A 22,470-nucleotide genomic window follows, 5' to 3' on the forward strand; every position below is an offset into this window, starting at 1 on the left:
ATGTTTTGTTTCCCAGACATGTTGCCACTGGGAGATGGCCACATATACAGTTAGTTGACTGCTACTTTCAGAATTATCCAATTCTTGGATACTTGCAATCCCTCAAAACTAAGAGGTTGATTCAGTGCAAGGCATAATTCTGTATAGAGGCCAGCTCAGCCTATGTCAGCATAGCTAACAGCAGAACTAAATAAAAAGGCTGTCAGAGCTTAAATGTTCATGTGAACAGTTTCTAATTTCATTGGTATCAGAGGAATTTGCTTTCAAATAATCTTGGGGCAGAAGCTGCATTACAGAAAGAGATTTACTTTCTGAAGAGCAAGCATCAAATTCAGACATAGGGACAATATCTTTGGCTGGGGAGTTTTACATAATCACATGTATGAATCATCTTTCCGTTTTTGAAAATCCATTAAATTATTATTAAATAATTAAATTTATCCATTAAATAATTAAGATTTACTTTACCTCAACTAAATCAACTGTTATTTCATTTTCCTCTCTTTTTTACCCCAAGGAGTAGTACAATCATCCAAATTTTCATGTTGGTGTCATCACTGTAAAAAAGATACAAGCCTTTCCCAGTATCTGATTAACACAATCAGTGCTTCATTGAGAAGGCTTCAACCCCCTTGTCTGCAGACCTTGTTGTCCACATATCTCAAAAGGAGATTTGCCTCTGTCCTTGTAGTGTTGGTCAAGTGGAGGACATTTATCGATTATGTCCCTCACTGCCCCATTTACAAGGAGATCAAGGCCAAATTATTAATGGCAAGGAGTCCAATCTTGAAAAATTGAATTTCCAAAGCTGAGTATGGCCATCTTGGTGCTAATGCAAAATTAGCAAAATTTAATCATATTCCTACCCCCCATAGTATTGATCTCTGGAAGACTAATAATAATGTTTTCCCCTAAACAGGTGCTCTTGCCATCAGAGAACTTGCATAGTACCCTCTGGTAAAAGTAATGACTAGTAAAGAAAGTTTTGGGAGGAAAATTGTATTTTAGCATTGTAAATAAGTATTTTCATGTCCAGCTATAATCTGCTCTTTTAGGCAGTTGGCACTTAATTGTATTAATTAATGTTATTGCATAATAATAAAGACTTCACACTCAGAATCACAGTTTTTGATATAAATCTTTTTTAATGTAATCTTCTCATGTACTTTTCTTCCTGTAGCTCCAGATGCTCCTCCAGCAAATGTAACTGCAGTAGCTACATCTCCTTACAGTATTAATATTAGTTGGAATGAACCTACCATAATTACTGGACCAACATTCTACCTCATTGATATTTCCTCAGTAAGTCATTTCAAGTTTTCTATTCTTTGATTCTTATTATTCATATAGTAAGTAAAAGCAGAGTTTTACTTAGAAATCAGCTATTAAATAATATTTTATTGATTGTTAGTATGCAATAGGAGCATGGAACCTGCAGCTTCTGTATCTCTTTCTACACCTTTAATATTCCCCTGGCAACACAGCAGAAAATCAATACTAGTGTATCTTGATATTTGGGAATAAATAGAAAATATGCAGAATCTCACCAACTAGAGCCATTTGTTTCCCCAAAAATGTTAAAGGCAGCCTTTGGCCAGGCTTCTGAATACAAGATACTGTTCACTGGACCAAAGAAGCTGCAGCTGATATGCCAACAGTAATAATCTAATTAGCTGTACTAGGATTGGGTAACCTTTTATCTTTTTAAAATTATTTTCTCTCAGAAATATCTGTTTGGAAGATTCCTAGTAGGCAAGGTTAAAACCAAAGAGTGGATTGAGCCATAATAAAAAGTTAGTGGTGATACCATTTTGCTTCTAATAGCATTATTTTTATCCTTTCTAATTCACCTCTCTCCCAAAATACAAGGGAGGGATGACATGCAGGCAGTCCTCATTTAGCAACCACAATTGAGTCTGACAAAAGTGAAATGGTCACTAGGTGACACCACAACTGTCCGTTCCAGGCAGCAGGTATAGGCAGCAGCGATCCCCGCCACCTGGAACAGCCGATATTCTGGGAGGCTGATCCAACTGCCAATCAGCTGCTCATGCTAAATCAGGCTGTGCTGAAGCTGACCAGGCTGTTTGCTGTTTGCTGCAAGGAGGCAAATTGCTGGGAGGCAGAAGCTGAAGGGTGTGGACTGACGGGTGGGCGGGGCTTTGGCAACATTTGCTCTATAAGATGCACAGACATTTCAACCCACTTTTCTGGGGGGGGTGCATCTTATAGTTCGAAAATACAGTACTTTCTTTGAGGAAGTTTCCCATTACTTACTTTCCATTTAAGCTTCTGAAGATGTGACTCAAATAGAATCAGTGCTCTAAGCACTATTTGTACAGCTGGTCACGGTCATAAGTATTATATAAAAAATTAGGTCTAATTTAATTATCTAATTTGTTAATGTTATTTATTACATATACTGATTTCTCCTTTTTTAAAAAAACAGTATTAAGAAATATTTCTTTTTAATGGAATTTGCTATGGCATGTATCAATTTTGTAAAGCAGAGATATTTGATGGTTTCAGCTATTGTAATATTATTCTGAATTTTTATCTTTGTTCATAATAATTGATTAAAATATAAAATCAGTTTGTTTGTATAATGATTTACTGAGCGAACTCCAATGTATTATAAATAGTCTTTCATTCACATAATAAGAATGTCTCCTCCATTCCCTTCAGGCCTTTATACACACTAAAACCTTGAGCAATCCTCTAGCAATTATTTTCACTTATTGTTAGTTTTAACTGTTTCAGTTATATATTATCCTTTCTTTCTTTCTTTCTTTCTTTCTTTCTTTTCTTTCTTTTTCTTTCTTTCCTTCTTCCTTCCTTCCTTCCTTCCTTCCTTCCTTCCTTCCTTCCTTCCTTCCTTCCTTCCTCTCTCTCTCCCTTCCTTCCTTCTTTTTGCTTATTTCTTTTCATTTTCTTGTTTGTTTAAGGATCAAGTATTTCTTGCTTTTCAGTGATGACCAACCCTACATCATTTTTATTGCATTTTTCAGTCCCCTTTAACACATATGATTTACTTCAACTTACCATTTTGAGGCTAGCCTTTGGCCACCCAGTGTGGTACTTTACTGAGTAAGGATTTAAAACCAAGTCTTCCGAATGCTTTTTATTCACTGCATCATATTGTCCCCAGTATTATTCTTAAACTGAATATATGTGTGTAAACACATACTTGCTAGGAAAAAGTTAATGATAATGAAATGAGTTTAGCTAATCTTCCATAGGAAATAGTCTGTGGACCAATCAAACAGAATACAAAGCTTAGCATTGTGAAAATGGAAGAAGTCTTATTATGTTCCTATGTTGTTATAATGAGCAGTGATATATGAAGAAGTATTTTGTCCCTTGATAGTCATCCCAGGAAATCACTATCTGTTTAGTACATCAGAATCTTTATTTAAGGTTAACTCTCAGTGGGGACACTAAAGCACATCTGTCAAATAAAATATGTGCTTAAACTATCTTAGTTTCTTAGCAGCTGCATCTTCTATAGATATGACCCTATGGCACTGCTACTGTAGACATTTGAGTAATTTTTTTTCCTGTTTCATAATAGAAAAAAAAACTGGAATATGACAAACGTGAAAATGTTTTGGTGTTCATTTCTATGAAATGTTTTTCTTTGTTCTGTTTCTGGGAACTTTTCTAATTTCATCATTGATTTATCCACTTGAAATGGAGATCCCATGTGGATTCTTCTGAAACAGGATCCCACCTTATAATAATAATCATGCCTTTGGTGAACATTTTGACTTTATGCATATACAACTGGATTCCAATATTAAGATAAGCAGCCTTCTAGTTCAGATGTCCAAAACCCAGGCTTGCTCAATAGCTCAGATGCCGCATTGAAAATCTATTATGTGTACAAAGATCCTTTATTGATTCCATAGTTTTATCTGACTACATTTTATCATTTAGTCTTTAAACTATTATATTTCATCTACTTATACTTTAGGAACTAGTCCTGCAATATTATTGGTTTTTATCTTTGTACATACATCACATATAAATAGAATAACTGCAGGTGTATTTAAATATTCAGTTGAGGCCTGATGATCTATAGGGTTGTGGTCCTTTAGAAACAATCAAGTATAGCAATTGTGTATAGTCTGTACCTATTCTATTTACTGTTTAATGGAACAATGATGAAATAGAGTATTTTGTGATTTTGGGTCCTAAGACTGTTAGATATAAAAATCAAGAGAGCAAAAAGCATGATGAATCTCCAATTTTATGCATTACAGTGCATAAAATTACAAAGTATTTTCACAGAAAAATATCTGGAAAATTATGCCAATGATTTCTGAATTAAAGGTTCCCCAAAGGTTCCCCACTATATAGCCATACAAAAAAAATCTAAGGAAAATTTATTGCATTAGTACTGGGATAAAAAGCCATGACAAAGTCATTATGCATGCTGTGTCTGTTTGTGTTATTCCTTAAATTTACCCACCCCACACATGCTCTGCACTTCTTTTTTCTTGCACAGTTAGATGACCATTTAGTCCTGTTAATTCAGTTTTTCCTTGATGATATATCACCCATAGTTTCTCATGAATAATCTAATAAACATTATGCTTTTGTACCTGCTTGGTACAGGTGGATACAGATTACTATCAAGCTTCATTTGTCAAAGCAAATGATGAAGATAAAACCCTCAGTATTTCAGGATTGAGAGCATTTACAAGGTATTCCATAGTAGTCACTGCTTTTGTAGAAGATGTTCAGATTGCACATACAGAAGGCAAGTCTAGCTCGTCCGTTATTGTTTCCACTTTTGAAGCCGGTAAGTCACTAATTCTGTTTGTTCATTTTATTAACTACCTGAGTACATCAATATTACAAAGTAAATTACAACCAAAGTTGTAAAAAAAATGTAAAAGCATAAATAATTTTTAAATGCTTCTCTAAAACAACAAAGTATCCCATGCAGTGTCATATCACATAGAGAAAAAAAAATCTAAATACAATCCCCTCACTTCCACTAAAACTTTCAGCTTCTCTGTTTTTCTTTTGAAAAGAAAGGTGAACCATGTAATTTTTATCTGATTTACCTGGAATTTAATATCACAGGGGAGCTTAAATTATCAGCTATTATCTTCAACTTTAAGTCGTGGTCAATCTGTTGAATATAAAAAAACCCAGTATATTTATATTTTTTCCCCAAAATGCAATACAGTACAAGCAAATTCACTATAGATTTTGCTTCTTAAGGTCTTTTTTAGAAACCTATGCCATAATTTTTTTCACTAAGAAATTAGGATATTGTTTAATTGCTTTTTCAAAGAAAGAAAAAGGAAAAATAAATCAAAGAAAAAGCAAAATGTGTAAGAAAAGCAAAAGTTAAGAAAAGTAAGAAAAAAAGTAAAAATGGCTTCTGATGCTTCGTAGCATTTATAAATATAAATATATTTAACCTCTCTCTCTAAAGTTACATCAAGATTCTTTTCTTTCTATAATCTATCCTGTTGAATTGCCAAAACCGTAAGTCACAAGTTCATTTTTTAAATCATTTTTATGCAAAAAATCCAAACCTAATCTTTTAGACTCTAGATGTGCTTAGTAATATTTTTAATTAACTGTTTCATCAGCTATTAATTTTTTTCAGTGCCCAGGGACCCACTTAACAATGTAACTTTTCAGAAGATACCAGATGAAGTAACAAAATTTCAAGTAATGTTTGTACCACCCTCTGAATTCAATGGGAATATTCAAGTATATCAAGCTATGGTATATAAAGAGGATGACATAGAAATCTTTCAGGTTTATAATTTAAGCATTATAGACAGAACAAACAAGTCAATCACTGCCATGATAGAGGGATTAAAAGGAGGACACACATATAATATCAGTGTAAGTTAAAATCAATAATAAGTTTAATGAAATATTAAAAAACTGAATAGGATTTATTTATTTATTTATTCATTTTAATTTATGTATTTAAACTTATTGGCTGTCCAACCAGTTAGTATGTCATTAATGACAATAGACCGTTGTTGTTTAGAGATCTATAAAATGAATGAATGTAATTGGATTTCCTGTTTTAATTTTATTTCAATAATCTTGAAGTTGTCAAAATATATAATGAAGAATGATTAGCAAAAAGAAAAATTACTGTTTCATACATAGAAATAAAACCCACTAGCTTCAATGAAGTTATTGATATATTCAGAGTAAAATCTTATTTTCCCATGTACTTTTTATGTTATATATGTATCCCTATAGATATACGTAGTGAAATATAATTAATTGATGCATTAATTAGTGTTAGATTAAACATGTTAAAAACTATTTTATTTGTTTAGGTGTATGCAATCAATAGTGCTGGTGCAGGTCCAAAGATTCATCTTAAAATAACAACAGATATTAAAGGTAAACTATTATAAATAGTAAAGCCAGTGACTACAAAAATATAACATCAGCTTGCTTTCATTTGGGTTTTTATACACTAGTTACTAGAATTCAATACATATATCTTGTTTCGTTCTCTGTCTGGTCATAATCAAATAAAGTTAGATCTTACATAAGTGCCATAATACTGAATTGAGTAATTTGTTAAAGTGTACAAAGACTGAAATCCTGAACAAGTTTATTAAAACACATGTTCCATTAATCCAGTATAAATTTATTTCAAATAATAATAGGGATTAAAATAAATTGAAACCTGTTTTGACAATAACACTATGGGTAGCACTATAAATTTTGTACATAAATAGTGTTGCGAATGAGATTCATATTTTCCAGTTTCTTGTGAAACATAACTCAAGTTTATTTGTGCAATCTCTACTATAGTAATATAATCTGTGGTGGGATTCAGCCAGTTCACACCACTTTGGGAGAACCGGTTGTTAACTGTCTGAGCAGTTTGGTAAACTGGTTGTTGGAAGAAATCATTAGGGCAGAGAACCGGTTGTTAAATTACTTGAATTCCCACCACTGAATATAATTCAATAATAATTTCAGTTATTCAAAGATAAATAAACACAATTCCCTATCTTAAATACGAAATGACTAGAAGTGCTTGGATAGCAAAACAGATAGCTACTGATTTACAATTTGCGAATTATCTCTTTCGGTAGGATCATAAAATGGCAATGATTCAATTCAATAGTACTTATTTGTTTGTTTATTAAATTTATTTGCCACTTATCTCGCTGTGGCAACTTACAACAGTAAAAATGGAGAAATGAAAAAAACTGTAAACATAACAGTACTAAAGTAATGGAATAGAAAAAACAATTAAAAAGAAAAAAATGTGAATACAGCATTGTGAGAATAAAAGATCGGAGGGTGTGAAGGGAAATCAAGATGGGGAGATGGGGTTTGCTATAAATCTAGACGCTTCCTCTAGTGGGATAGTTATCTAAATAGTAACTTTAAAATATTTGTTGTGTGCACATTTAACTGTAAAGCATTGTAATATTTATTGTCTCAAAACAGAACCACCAAGACCTAGTAAAAAGCCAGCACCAGTTTATGATACTAGTGGAACATTACTTGTCACAGCCACTACAATTACTATTCACATGCCAGTTTGCTACTATAATGATGATCATGGGCCTATTAAGAAAATACAAATTCTTGTTGCAGAAGCAGGAGGTAGGGATTGTTTTCTTCTTAAAAGGAATTTATAAATCTTCTTTCTATTTCTACCTTTTCTTAACCTCTGTTTATCTTACTTGCTCATGGAGATTTCTGAATTTTCTCCATAAGGATTATAAATGAAAATGAATGGCAAAAAGAATGTGATTAACAGAAGATATCCTACTTGAACGAACAGAAGCATTGAGCGGGAAAACTAGCAACAGAGAAAACAGAAATTTTCCTGCCATTGGTTTTACACAATTTTTAATATATAGATATTAATTAATAATAATTAATATTAAAATAGCAATTAATATTTTAAAATATTAAAATATTAATTAATTATTCCATTTTAAATATATATATAAATTTTACAGCACTTTGTGATATTAGGTCCCCTGAAACATGGGATATTATATTTAATCAAATAGTAGTCTTGTCCTCATATACTATTGAATAATCTTCAAATTAATTGTCGAGTAGATACATTTAATATTGCACTATAAATAAATGAAATGAGGACGTGGTGGTATGAGAATCGTATCAAGTTATTCAAACTTGTGATAAGCACTTTCAATATTTGGGGGTTTTTTTAATCACAATTCTTCATGTTATCTAGAGTCATATGTTATCCTTTTTATTTAGGAATGGAGATAAAATATTTAAAGGTAGTTATACATAAATAAAATTACAATTCTTTTTGATTCTTTAACAGAATATTGTATACCTTAAAGCAGGGCTGTCAAATTCCTGGCCCACAGGCCGGATGCATTATGCACTGGCCATGGCCCTGCCCGTTTTAGCAAAGGGGGGGGATCCCAATACATCACATGATGATGTCGTGATGATGTGAGTTTGACCACCCCTGCCTTAAAGGCTAATATATTTGTAACTGTGTATGCTTTTGTATGCTGCACTGTAATTTATCGGAAGCATTACCTTAAAAGAGAAATACAATAAATGCACAAATAGAGCTGGTAAATAATAAAAGAAGAGAACAAATAGGAATATTTACCTATACCACTATATCACTTCTCTTTTTTGGGAATTCAGTTCAGAATGATGACAATATCACCAAGTGGTATGATGCATACTTTAATAAAGCAAGACCTTATTTGGTAAATGAAGGCTTTCCCAATCCTCCATGTATAAAAGGGAGTGAAGGAATGAGCACCAAAGAAGATATTTATGTAATAGGGGCTGATAGCACATGTATGATACCAGGAAGTGAAGAAAAAATTTGCAATGGACCACTGAAACCCAAAAACCACTATGTGTAAGTATTATTTATTTTATACCATCCATCTCACCTGAGTGACTTTGGACAATTTACAATAAAATATGATTTGCATTAAAATAAAATTAATTTGAAAATATGCAGGATTTTGCAGCAGCTTTGAATGGTTTGGAGCATGTGCGGATATTTATATAGGAATGGTTGGTATCTTCTTAAAGCAGACATATGTTTTCCTGGAATTTCATTCTTGCCCTTTGCAGCTGCAATGCATTTTGAGAAAAAGACACACCTAAATTGCCAGCAATTGCCGGTATGGATCTACAATGTCCTATCATGCTCCAAAGCACCATTTTCCTTTGAATCCAAAGAGCTGCAAAGCATGTCACAAGCTACAAGATGGTGTCTTCAATTTATATATACAATTTATATGCTGTATACTTATAAAGAAAGCTTGTGTGTGTATGTGTGTATAATGTTTTATGTTTGCTGTTTATAGATTTAAGTTCAGAGCAACAAATATCAGAGGTCAATATACGGATTCAGATTATTCAGATCCCATCAAAACTTTAGGTAAGAAATGTTTCATCACAAATGTCTATTTATTAGAAATGTACAAATTGTTTTTAAAACTTCCTAGTGAACCTGTATCCCTGTTGTTATAAAAATAACTACTTTGCATCAAAGGTACGGGGCTGATTGACTATTGACTTTCACATCTTCTGTTTCTCTTGAACACTCTGCCTATATATGTAATCTCATCTGAGTTCCTCTAGGGCAGGGGTGTCAAATTCAAGGCCCAGGGGCCGGATCTGGCCTGTGGGGTGCTAAGATCTGGCCCACAGTGCCACCCTAAAAACAACAAAGGACCAGCCAGTGGTGCCTTTGCCAGTGAAAACAGAGCTCAGGAGGCTGCTCTGTTTTTGGCTGTGGTGGCCTCCAGCTGCCCTCTGCCAGCGAAAACGGTCTCCCGAGCTCTGTTTTTAGCCATGATGCTTCTGGAGCTCTGGGGAGCTCCCAACATGAGTGACGTCAAGCTGGCCATGCCCACCCTGGCCCCCAAGGTAAACACAATTGTGGTGCGGCCCTCCATGAAATCAAGTTTGACACCCCTGCTCTAGGGCGATGACACCCAACTTTTTGGGCACCAGGGACCAGTTCCATGGAAAAAGGTTTTTCCACGGACCAGAGGGGTCATCTCACGGATGAAGCTTCATTTGTTTGCGTAGCCCAGTTGCTGCCATTCTGTGGACCAGTGCCAGTCAACAGATCAGGTGTTGGGGACTCCTGCTCTAGGGTCACTTGCATATTTTTGGAAATCTTCATGCCATTTAATAAATTACTGCATTCATTTTTAGGCTGGAAAAATTATTAATTAGTATTTCTCGGAAAGGCTAGCAAATTTACTGGTGCATTTATTAGTACTGATCATTGCCGTAATGACCATGTGCAGCAATGGTCAGGAAGCAATTGTAATAACTAGTGTATGATTTCTAATAATAGTTTGGAGTTTAAATCCTAATATACTACTGACTTTACATTACAGGTGATGGGCTGTCTGAAAGAGCTGTAGAAATAATACTTGCAGTTACTTTATGTATACTCTCTATTGTTCTCCTTGTGGCTGTAATTTATGCATTTGCAAGGTAAGTATATAACTAGGTATAAGAGATATTTTTTAAGTTTTAGAGGTAGAATTACTTATTAATTGAAATGAATTATATTTTTAAATTCATTAACAAATAAATACGTATTGTTATAATTTTCTATCCAGCAAGGAATACATTATAACAAGGGGTCATAAACTTTATTCAACAATTTATAAGCACTGTATAGATACCTAATCAGCAAACAGAATGAAAGACTAGCATGACTGAGGTCTAGTGTATGAGCTTTCAAAGGCAGAAGGCAAAAAGGTTAATGCCACTTCTTCTCCTGCAAAAATGTCTTCCCTTGCAGGTCTTGCTACACTCTGCGTTATTCTTTCTAACACACATTCTTTAGGGAAAGAAATGAAGTGACAATCTCTTTGTTCTCTGTTCCTAATACAACCCAAACCAAATTTGGTGATATATGTGTTACTGTATAAAAGTAAGAGTGATGTTTGTCAAAAGGAAACAAATGGAATGCACTGAAAATAGGATACTTTTAATAAGTGTGGATGGAAAAATAAGAGACAAATTTAAGAATAAATAGATGCTAGTGGATGTGGACTGAACACAAAACCAGTAAAAAACAAGTACGTTGAGGTACTTCGGTCATATAGAAGAAACAAAATACACATTGAACTTCAAATAATTGAAAAAGAGTGAATTAGTGGAGTGGAAGGAGAAAATAAAGAAAGTTGTATTAGTTTAGAAAGTTAGGTGCAATTGATACAATTCTTTAAAAAAAGAAGATTTTTAAAGAAGTCATATAATGTACAAAGCAATATATAGATGTGGTATAATCAAGGATAATTTTCATCATTTGCAAGAAAAGCAAGCAGTGGACAACTGCAGTAAATTATATAGGTGAAAGGTATATAGGTATACATGTAAATCTATGTATATACAAATAAATCTACGTGGTTGCTAAGAATCAGCATTAACTTTATGGCACATAGTCACTTGCAAATATATCATAAAGATTTTATTTAAAAATCCTAGTGTAAAGGTCACTGTTTTCTTTGTGTTACTGGAAAACTGAAAATTCTTTCTGGTTAAAGTGCAGCCAATTTTGGACAGCTAGAAGGCAACTTTGAACATTACAATTGATTACAACTCAGTTCTAATCAAAAATCAATAAGATAATGACAGGAGGATTCAGTATGACTATTGCCAGGTATACACAGCTGATGTAACAGCAGAAAATGAGGGTAGGAGTTATTTCTTGTAGTATCATTGATATTTTATTATTTCTTGCTATACTGCTAAAATTGAAACATTAATGTTTATTATATAGAATAGAATAAAATAGAATTTTTTTATTGGCCAAGTGTGATTGGACACACAAGAAATTTGTCTTGGTGCATATGCTCTCAGTGTACATAAAAGAAAAGATACCTTCATCAAGCTACAACATTTACAACACAAATGATGGTCAATATATCAATATAAATCATAAGGATTACCAGCAACAAAGTTACAGTCATATACAGTACATATACAGTACATATACAGATAAATGATAAACTGCTATATTTGGAGTGCAAATCTTTGTAATGATACCACAATTCCAAAATTTAAAACATAAAACATAAAAAATAGCATTTTTATATTTATATTTTTCCTTTTATTAGTTTTCATATTTCAGGGACTTCGTAAATTGAAGTGTGATACTATGCTAAGCCACCTGGAATGAGTTACATTAAAATCTATTCTTTATAGTTATGCATTGCAGAACATGTTTCAGAAATGCTCCAGTGAGGTTGAGGTTTATAAATAATATTAAATATTGTATCTTATTCAATATCCTTTGCATTTGGTTTAGAATTCGTCAAAAGCAAAAAGAAGGGGGTACATATTCTCCACGGGATGCAGAAATTATTGACACTAAATTTAAATTGGACCAGTTGATCACAGTGGCAGATCTGGATATGAAGGATGAAAGATTTACACGGTAAGCAAACTCATTAGGCAAAACAGTAGTTCTGGAGGTCTGAAGCCATGACCCTATTGTGACCTTTTACTTGTTTAGAAGTATTTGTGGTATTCTTATTTGCACAGGTCACACAGATCCTCTTTCAAAGAGTGACCTCCAGACACTTCTCTCAGGAATTTAGATAGTCATTTGGTCTTCCCCATGTTGGGATAAGAGAGAAGGGTGCCTTTATGTATCATGCCCTGCTATTACACATTATATCCCTAAGCTGAAGTGTTTTTGATGTAGAAATGTGAAGACACTAATAATGCTCTTTTATAGTGCTGATCTCAAAGTAATGCAATAACATATTGCTCTCTGCTATCTGATAGTATCTCTGAAATCTGTCAGCAATCAAGTTCATGCTATAGCATGATACACAGATTCTGGATTTTTCTCAGGAGATCAAAATTCATGAATAGTCATAATTTTGACCGTATGGCTTATTTCAACCTAATGTCAGCGTTCCAGAAAACCTTAACTCCAATTAAAAACTCCAAAGCAAGCATTCTTTACCAGATTGTTCTGAGATTTAAGTAGAAGAAGGAAGGTAGGTAGGTAGGTAGGTAGGTAGGTAGGTAGGTAGGTAGGTAGGTAGGTAGGTAGGTAGGAAGGAAGGAAGGAAATTAAATGGCTAGATTATAACAAAATATTTTACAGTACTCTTCAAAAGTGTTTCTGCAGCATCTTCTATTGAAGATTTTTTTTGCCACTAATTCTAATGAATATACTTAAAAGGAAAATATATGTTAATGTATTTTTATTTAACTTAGTGAGATATTGCTGCTATCAATTGCAAGATTTGTGACAGAACACAAAAAAATTCATACGATTAAGTGATCCTCCAAGATTTTGGCAACTTAAACTTTATGAACTTACTTTTATATAATTTGGGAGTTTTATATATATCTGAGAAAGAAGACACAAGAAGTTATGCCAGGATGACTACTGATGCTACATTGCCATGCTTTATGTGATGGCTCCCAAAACCTTTCCTGCTGGTATAGTTGTCCATGTAAAGTGATTGGGAACCACTAATCGCAAATTACGTTGTAGGTTTTGACCAGCAAATATTTTGACTATGTTTTTAATATGACCATGTTATATGTTGCAATATTAAAGAAGATTAATATGGAAATTTCATTAAATATATTTATTTATTTATTTCACAAATTTACATGGCTGCCCATTCTGGGCAGAATGGTAATACCCGTGTTTCCCTGAAAATAAGACCTTGTCTTGTTTTCTTTTGGACACTAGCACTAGGGCTTATTTTTGGGGGCTATATTTTTTTCCTGTGTTCTTTAAGAGTACATGGGAGGCCTATTTCTTCTGCTTGGTTGCAGGGGGCAGGAGGCCATATGGCATGCCAGGGCTGCTGCTGTGAGACAGGGGGTAGAGCTGCCCCATGCATCCCATACCTGCATACCTCAGAGCCCCCTCAGCCAGGCCATCCATGCCCCGACACCTGCTTCACCTCACAGCCACAGTACCAACACATTTCTCAGCCTCCTGCTTTGCAGCTGAGCAAGCAGCATTAAGCCAGCGCCCATATGAGGTCCTGCTGGATGGGGCTGATGGAGCCACTGCAAGGCAAGGCAGGTGTTGGGGATTGATGGCCTGGCTGTGGGGGGCCCTGAAATAAGCCAGTGTGGGGTGGGTGGGGCAGCTCCACCCACAAGTCTCACTTCGCGGCCGCAGCACCACAACCACCCAGACTGAATGGGTGGGTGGCCAGCTGTGCAGGCACTTAATTAGGGCTTATTTTTTGGGACGGTAGGGCTTATATTAGGTGCACGGGCAAAAAATATGGTAGGGCTGTTTTTGAATAGGTGTTATTTTCGGGAAAGCCCAGCAATCCCTATTAAAATGAAGGAATCTAAATTCACAACTCTAACTTGTAAATTAGCAGTCTTCATGTTACCATTTGTGAAAAAATACATCAATTTAGCAGATGAATTAGCAGAAAAACTAATGGTTTAGCTATCCTTCCTCAATAAATGTCATTACTTCAAATAATAGGACAGAGACCTCAATATTGAATTGAACTTAATATAGCTTAAAACTGACAGGTTATTTTAAGTGAAGGGGCAACATTTTGGAATTTGAAAGTGAAGAAATATTTTTTTGGAATACATGAATGTAAAATCATTTATAAGTAATCATCATACATAAATAATTAGTAAAATGTTTGACATTTTAACTAATGCATTAATGACCAGGATCTTCCCCCAGGCAATAGTAACAGGAAATTAAAGCAGATCTGTTGCTGGATTTGTTGTTTGATCTATATGGATTAATATCATATTTTCGACATAGACATACATTGAGTTGCATATTATTATCATTCATAATTTAGATTTATACTTTTGCACCATACTTTGATGGTTTTAATCCTTTGTGCACTGCCCAGTCACCCATTGTAAAATCGATTGATATAAATAAATAGATGGCTTGTTTATAAACCAATAGTCAACAACAAAAAACGTTCATTTTAGTAGGCAGTCAGAAAGCCCTTTTAGCCCTGTCAGTTTTATATTTAATTTCTATCTCAAGTGAACAACTGTTCATTTGAATAACAAAGCTGGTTTCTGTCTGAGTACTTAATTATAAGTGGGTTTTGTTTCCAGATATTCCTCTTTTTTCTTCAGACGCAAGGAGATATTTATCATCCAGTAAGTTACTGCATGGCTGAAGATTCAATGCGTGGTTTCCAGTATGATGTGTTCACTTGTGTGATCCTAGGTTATGCTGATTTTTATTTGAAATAATACTTTTCTTAGCACTTCAGATGAATTTTGTATCCGTTCACTAGTAATGACATTGGTTTTGGTGTCTTGCAGAGACAATGCAGGGTTTTTCCTGATGACATAAAAAATCAATTTAATCATTATTAGTGCTATAATAGCACATGCATGATTCAGCATAATATTCTATATCTACCTTGCCCACCTTCCCTCCCCCAAGTTCCATACCCTGGCTTGGATAAATCAATTTGCTATTTTATAAATACAACAACAATTGAAAGTGTATAATGCAACAAAAAGAGCTTCAGGAAATAAATAATATATAAGCCAAAGGCTTACACTATGACCAAAAATAAGTATGGGAGAAGAGGAAGCATTGTTTATATGCATTTTTGTTATTGTTGTTATTGTTGTTGTTGTTAAAGCACTATTAAAAAAAATCACATTGTGGAGACCCAGGCAAATCCTGAAGTAATAATTAATTTGTTGTGATATGGGAAAATATCATTTAAAAGGCTTCTAGGTAGATCCCAAATACTTTATTTCTATTGTAGTTATAGAAAAATTGGATTCAAACTTTATATACAGTATATTTCTAGTTTAGCAGACTTGGATTGACCAGTGACCAAAACATATTTTAATTTAATTCTCATTTACTCCAATTTTCCTATTAGAAATAAAAGGCAAATTCTAGATGATATTGTGAATAACTAAAATCAAGATTCAGAATTTCACAGTGCTATTTTCGTAATTTGCAACTTTAGATTTCCCAAAAGCTAAAATTCTAATCTTCTTTACGGAAATTTCCCAATCATGAGAGTATTCAGGATAATCCTGGCTAACCAGATAAACCTATTCTAGCAATTATCATAACCACAAATTCATAGGGTTGGAGAACAAATATCATACAGACTTATGCTCAAATGTCGTTTAGAATATGTTAGAAGGAAGGAAATGGGGGCTGCCATTTTCATGTAGACATAATTTCATTCTTAGCAGAGAAATTTTTAGCAGCTTTTAGAAATCTGTTTTTAAAAAATATAATAACAGAACTATGAGCTTAAGTATAATACTTCAGAAACTGAACTGGAAAAACTACAGAAGTATAATTTCCATTTATTCTTCATCCCTGTTTATTTAAATGTATTTTCTTGTTGTTTACAAGATACATGATAACAACTTTATTTATTTCCTTCTCGCAGATAAATCATTTATTTAATATAATGTATAACGTTACAGAGTTTCATTACTTGATATCAAGACAGAGGCAGGCAATTCAGAGTGAAAGATTAAGCTAAATGTTTATATTTTTGTTTGCTTTGATCTTCTCTTATTTTGAATTTGACAGCAGCTAATGACTGTAATAAATTGAAGTTACAAAATTACAAACAAACAAATTCATTATTATTCTAATAGCCGTACTTTATTTTATTAACACATGTGTTTTCAAAATTATTCTTTTCAGTTGTAAAAAGCTTGTAAAGTGCTGAGATCATTCACAAATGATCTGTAGAACCTATTTATTTAAATATCTTAGATTGCTATGAAATAGTTTAAATTCTGGGAATGAAAAAAGATTATAAAGACTTTCAGTAAGGTATAATTATTCTATATTGTTCTTAAAGAGACAGACCAATGAAGATCTTAATTAACTTGTTAATAACATTTCCATCGCTATTCCTAGCAAATACTCATGTTGCTTATTAGTTAAGCCTTTAGTCTACATATTCATTTCTGTGCGGTCTTTTGTACAAGATATAATTCCCAACAGTTTTTAAGTGATTGACCCAGAGAGTAGTGGCGGTCACCATTGCCAACATAAATAAATGGCTTCTGTTGATTTTATATCTAGACAAATAACTTGAATCTGGGCAGGGAAGAAAATCTTACTAGAAGTGAAACTGAGCCTAGGCTCCAAGACTCGATCTATCTTTCAAAATACTATTAATATTGCAAGCTCTGATAAACTGTTGTTGTATATAGAATAGCTTTGATGATCCAAATGTTTCCCCAAAATATGATGTGAGGCTTGTGGGATAAAGTAGTTTGATTTTCCTGCACGAAGCTGAAACATCTTGCAGTTTTGTTGTTTGCAGTTATGTTACAATATCAGCATTGGGTGAATTGGATGGTTAAAAATAAGTCATCTACACAATATGTTCCTTGATTCTGTAACTCAAGCTTTTCTAAGATAAAGTATACCAGATAAGTTCTAACCATTAAAGCCAGAAGAATCAGGTTGAACAAAGCTTCTGTAAATCTTATTACTGAGTGCTTAGCAAATTAGCATTTCTTTTAGTCAGTGTGTCTATAATCATTACATAATATATTTACTCAATATAACTTAAACCCATTCTAACCTCCTATAGAACATGATAGTCTTAATCATATATCATTTATTGATGTATATTAAAGTTTTTAGTGTTTGGGTGCCAATCCAGTTCTGCTTAAGCAAGAGCTTCCTCTTTTAGTAATTGGCAGGCACTAATTGTCTATTGGAAAGCAGAAGTCAAGTGATTAGTATTTTTAAAGTAAATAGCTCTTATACAAAGGTTCATGCTCTTATCCTTGGTGAAACTTGATCCAGAAATGAGATGGAAGCTTATTCCCATGCAAGTGGTTCATGGTTATATTAAATTACATTTGTCATAATTTGATATTTTATTATATCATGGTGAAATTTTACATAAATTTCCAAGAAATGAAACCCCATCTTAATACAGTGGCACATATTGTCCAGATCAGGTGACCAGTAAAGCAGGGTGATATAGGAATAAATCCAAGTCTCCTTCATAAGACTGTCTAATAGAAAGAAATGTTCTTTATATTTCAAAAATCTTAGTCTACAAATCTTTCAGTAATTCAAATTGTAATCCTATACATACTTGCCTGTGAATAAGCTCTACTTAATACAGCTCCAAGGGAAACCCACTTCTTGAAATATTTCATTTTCATAACCCATATTACCTACATTCATAATGCCTGAGCATTGTATTGCATCAAAAAAGAATAAATATAATAGAAGTTTATTGGCCGTGTGATTGGACACACAAGGAATTTGTCTTGGTGCATATGCTCTCAGTGTACATAAAAGAAAAGATACGTTCATCAAGGTACAACATTTACAACACAATTGATGGTCAATATATCAATATAAATCATAAGGATTGCCAGCAACAAGTTATAGTCATACAGTCATAAGTGGAAAGAGATTGGTGATGGGAACTATGAGAAGATTAATAGTAGTGCAGATTCAGTAAATAGTTTGACAGTGTTGAGGGAATTATTTGTTTAGCAGAGTGATGGCCTTCGGGAAAAAACTGTTCTTGTGTCTAGTTGTTCTGGTGTGCAGTGCTCTATAGCGTCGCTTTGAGGGTAGGAGTTGAAACAGTTTATGTCCAGGATGCGAGGGGTCTGTAAATATTTTCACGGCCCTCTTCTTGATTCGTGCAGATCTAGGTTTACATAAGATGCAACTGTGTATCTGACTCATCAATAAGTGGCATGCTCACAGTCATGCCCTCGCCACTTCCTGGTTGGATTACTGCTCTACACAGGGCAGTCCTTGAATACTATTCCAGAAACTACATCCGATCCAGAACATGGCAGCATGTATAGTTCTGGCTCTCCACACTAGTTCTGGACAAGCTGCACTGGGCTTCCAATTTATTTCTAGGTGCAATTCAGGATGCTCATTATCACCTTCAAATCCCCTAAGTGACATGGAACTTGCAGGAATGAGGGTATCAGTGGCTCATTATGCTCCATTCTAGGGCCTACACCATTCATCCTCTGATCACATGATCCAAAGTGAAATATATGCAGCTCACTTTATACTTCAGAGCAGGTGTGTCAAACTAAATTTCATTGAGGGGCATATCAAGGTTGTGTTTGATCTTGGAGGTTGGGGGGCATGGCCAGAGTGGGCATGGCCAGGTCAACGTCACTCATCAAGGCTCTGTTTTTGACTGTGACAGCCTCCTGCAGCCCTCTGCCAGCGAAAACAGAATGTGCGGCCTCCATGGGCCTCCGTTTTCACTGGCAGAGGGCTGCAGAAGGCCATCTCAGCTGAAAACGGACTGGGTGGATCTTGGGTGGCCTCCCTGGGCTCCATTTTCACTGGCAGAGGCACTGTGGGCTGGTCTTTCACTGTTTCCAGGGTGGCCTTGCAGGCCAGATCTAAGCACCCTATGGGTTGGATCCGGCCCTGGACTTTGAGTTTTATACTCCTGCTTTAGAGAAACAACCTAAGAGAAAAACAGAAAAAAATAGCATGCATGATACACATCCATGCATAACACTTTAGTCATTCCATATGTACACCTAGGAAAAAAATACAGGCCCTCTCCTGAAATTCTTAAAATCATCTACTAAATTACTTAATTATTAATTAATTATCAAGGTTGCTTAATTATTAAATTACTAGTTATGTAAGGAAATTCTCAAGCATTACAATTTGTGAATATAATTTTCGCAAAATGGCCACTATTACATTGCTAATATGTCTTTTATGCTTTCCTTTTCATTCTATATGCTGTTTATAGTGGTACCTCAGTACTCTTCGTTAATTGGTTCCCAGAGGCACAATGAGTGCCAAACATATTTTTCCCATACAGAATAATGTAGTGAATCACAAGGCAGCTGACACCGACAAGTTTTAGCATGTGCATTGAGTACCAAACAATGAGTAATTTTCATGTCAAAATGAAATTCGATGAATTTCAAAGCAGTTGAAAACCAAAGAACCATTGTATTTGTTTAAAATGTTAATAAACATCAATGTAACTGACACCAAGCTAGTGCTCTCTAAATGTGTTGGAATCTGTGAGTTGCAATCCCACACATCAGGAGGTCACCAATTCAAGAAAAGTCTACCAACATATTATCACATACCTAAGTAGTACAAGAAAGTACCACATCCTATTTTAAATATAGCAAACATTGACCCTTTAAAAACTGAGACATCATACTGGAATCCCTTTACTGAAGCATAGAGGTTAAGAAAGTATAGAATTTAGAAACTCTTCTGAATGACATATAACTTGGTTAGAAAGGAGTAACTAAATTGTGAAAAATTTACCCCACCTGCAATAGGGATAGGGATAGTTTGGGGCTGGTTGAGGCTAAATAACCTCACATACCACACTATACCATTCACAAAAGCCAAGACAGTTGACATTAACTGCCTCTTCCACCTATAGTGGCCTTCCTATATTTCTTAAGACTTGCAAGACTTGTCTTGCAAAAAGAATTTAAAATAATTTATATTGGCACTGTTCTCATAAAATTGAAATTTAAAGAACTTCTAAAAAGTGAATCATTCAAAAATATTTAATGTTGTTTGACTCTTTACTTCTAACTTTGGTGAGTCCAGAATCAATTTAGACTGCAAAAAGTTGCTTAACTCACAACTTACAGCTTCTTATTTAACACAATCTCTGTTACAGGTTACTTAGTTATAGAAAATCCATCAGGTAAGTTGTGTTTTTTATACTGTGTCTAGTCTGATGAATTGAAATGTGTGATATATATTGGTATACTCATTAGAAAAAGTTCCAAGCTGTGTATAAATCATAAAAGCATGACCAATTGCATGGTAACTGGAGAAATACTTTCTCTCTCTCTGGGGTGAAGCCTGCATGTCTGTGTTTTAGCTTGGCAAGTAATATAGGGATATTTAACTCCTAGGGGTTTAAAAACCATGTCATTATGGGAATGAAGTCACCGCTATATTTTATGTATCTAAAGCCCTGCATTGTATAAAATGGTTTCTGTGTGACAAAAGAAGCATTATCTGCTGGATTTGAACTGAAGGGTGATTTTACAAATGTGCATAAATATCAAAAGATTGCCTTTGGGAATAATCACATTTGTAAAACACTTTGTAGACAACAGTTGCAGGCTGTCAAATAAATAATATAAAATTTAAGATAGAATTTTGTTATTTCAAAAATGTTCCAGATGCAAACTAAGTATTTTTTTTAATTGTTTTATGTGCATAAAAATGATAGGTTAACTTTCCAATAGAAATGTCTTTATTTTAAATCCCAAATGATCAATTTTCCTCTTTTATTTCAAGGCCAATAGGCAAGAAATGTTTCCTGCAGCATGTTGAAGATCTTTGCACAAATAACAACATCAAGTTTCAGGAGGAATTTTTGGTATGTTACCAACAGTTGTCACAACATGCAAAGTCTCCACTTGTTTCATGTGTCACATTTGCTGTACTTTGATCATTAGTATTCAATAAATAATTTGGTCACATTTGATATTTTCATATGGAAAGCAGTGTTATATACATATTACTTCTCATTCCATTTGATCAGAAGAGTTCATACACTCATACTCCTTATTCCTGCTAGAGAAAACTTTCCCTTACTGCTACTTGCATTCAAACAAAAAAAATATATACAAGTTATTCATTCTATATTCTCTTAGGAAATATTCCATTTTTATCTGACTTCCTAACTTTCTCTGAATATATTCACAGTATGCAGCAAAAATGATTCAAGTAAAATCTTTAGTATATCATACTCCAGCATAAGCATAAATGAAGTCTTGTGGATCAAAGTCTATTGTCCTTGAAGGCAGTGGGATTCCTTCTAAAGATCTGCTGGGAGACTAAAGCCTTGTAGCAATTGGTTGACCACTGCTGAGCTAGACTGGCAGGACATTAATTATATTGCAAGAAGTGCTGTGCTGAAAATTTCTTCCAAATCCCATACAGTTTATTTAAAAAAATTCCATCCCTCCTTCCTTCCCTCCCTCCCTCCCTCCCTCCATTCTTCCTTCCTTCCTTCCTTCCTTCCTTCCTTCCTTCCTTCCTTCCTTCCTTCCTTCTTTCCAGTTTTATGGTTCATAATGCATATTTTATGAGGCTGTTCTCTCACCCATATCCATCCATAATTTTCCCTCAAGCAGCTTGTAGACTCCTTGACTTTGTGCTTCAATTAAATATCAGAGGAACTGAAATTTGAAAATCGATTTAGATCAAGAAATGCATGCAGCTTGAAAACTGCAGAAGGAAATATAATAAGAAACTACAACTACGTCCTCTACTATCACTTAATAAAGGATTTGCTAATTCTAAATCAGCCTAAAAATGAGGTAAAAGGTCTGGAGTCTCTTGATACAAATGAAAATCATTGTGAAAAAGGAAACTACATTTTGGCACAGTTTTAATTGGAAGTGTTCGTGCTATTATACTTCCTGTGTGCTTTTTTTTTTTTGCTGAAAACATGAGTAACCTAAATGTCATAGCAACAT

At 34.1% G+C, this 22,470-nt stretch overlaps 1 protein-coding gene across 1 annotated transcript in view; it reads left to right on the forward strand.

Moving 5' to 3' along the window:
- PTPRQ (protein tyrosine phosphatase receptor type Q) overlaps positions 1-22,470 on the forward strand; it is a 122,179-nt gene that overhangs the window by 89,509 nt on the left and 10,200 nt on the right. Inside the window, exons 40-50 of the mRNA XM_058191656.1 lie at positions 1,181-1,302; positions 4,618-4,804; positions 5,627-5,871; positions 6,324-6,390; positions 7,459-7,617; positions 8,656-8,878; positions 9,336-9,409; positions 10,383-10,482; positions 12,308-12,436; positions 20,652-20,678; positions 21,284-21,365. Of these exons, the coding sequence (XP_058047639.1) occupies positions 1,181-1,302; positions 4,618-4,804; positions 5,627-5,871; positions 6,324-6,390; positions 7,459-7,617; positions 8,656-8,878; positions 9,336-9,409; positions 10,383-10,482; positions 12,308-12,436; positions 20,652-20,678; positions 21,284-21,365 (1,415 nt within the window). The remainder of the gene's footprint in view (positions 1-1,180; positions 1,303-4,617; positions 4,805-5,626; positions 5,872-6,323; positions 6,391-7,458; positions 7,618-8,655; positions 8,879-9,335; positions 9,410-10,382; positions 10,483-12,307; positions 12,437-20,651; positions 20,679-21,283; positions 21,366-22,470) is intronic.

Source organism: Ahaetulla prasina, chromosome 7, assembly GCF_028640845.1.
Source record: "Ahaetulla prasina isolate Xishuangbanna chromosome 7, ASM2864084v1, whole genome shotgun sequence".
NCBI lineage: Eukaryota > Metazoa > Chordata > Lepidosauria > Squamata > Colubridae > Ahaetulla > Ahaetulla prasina.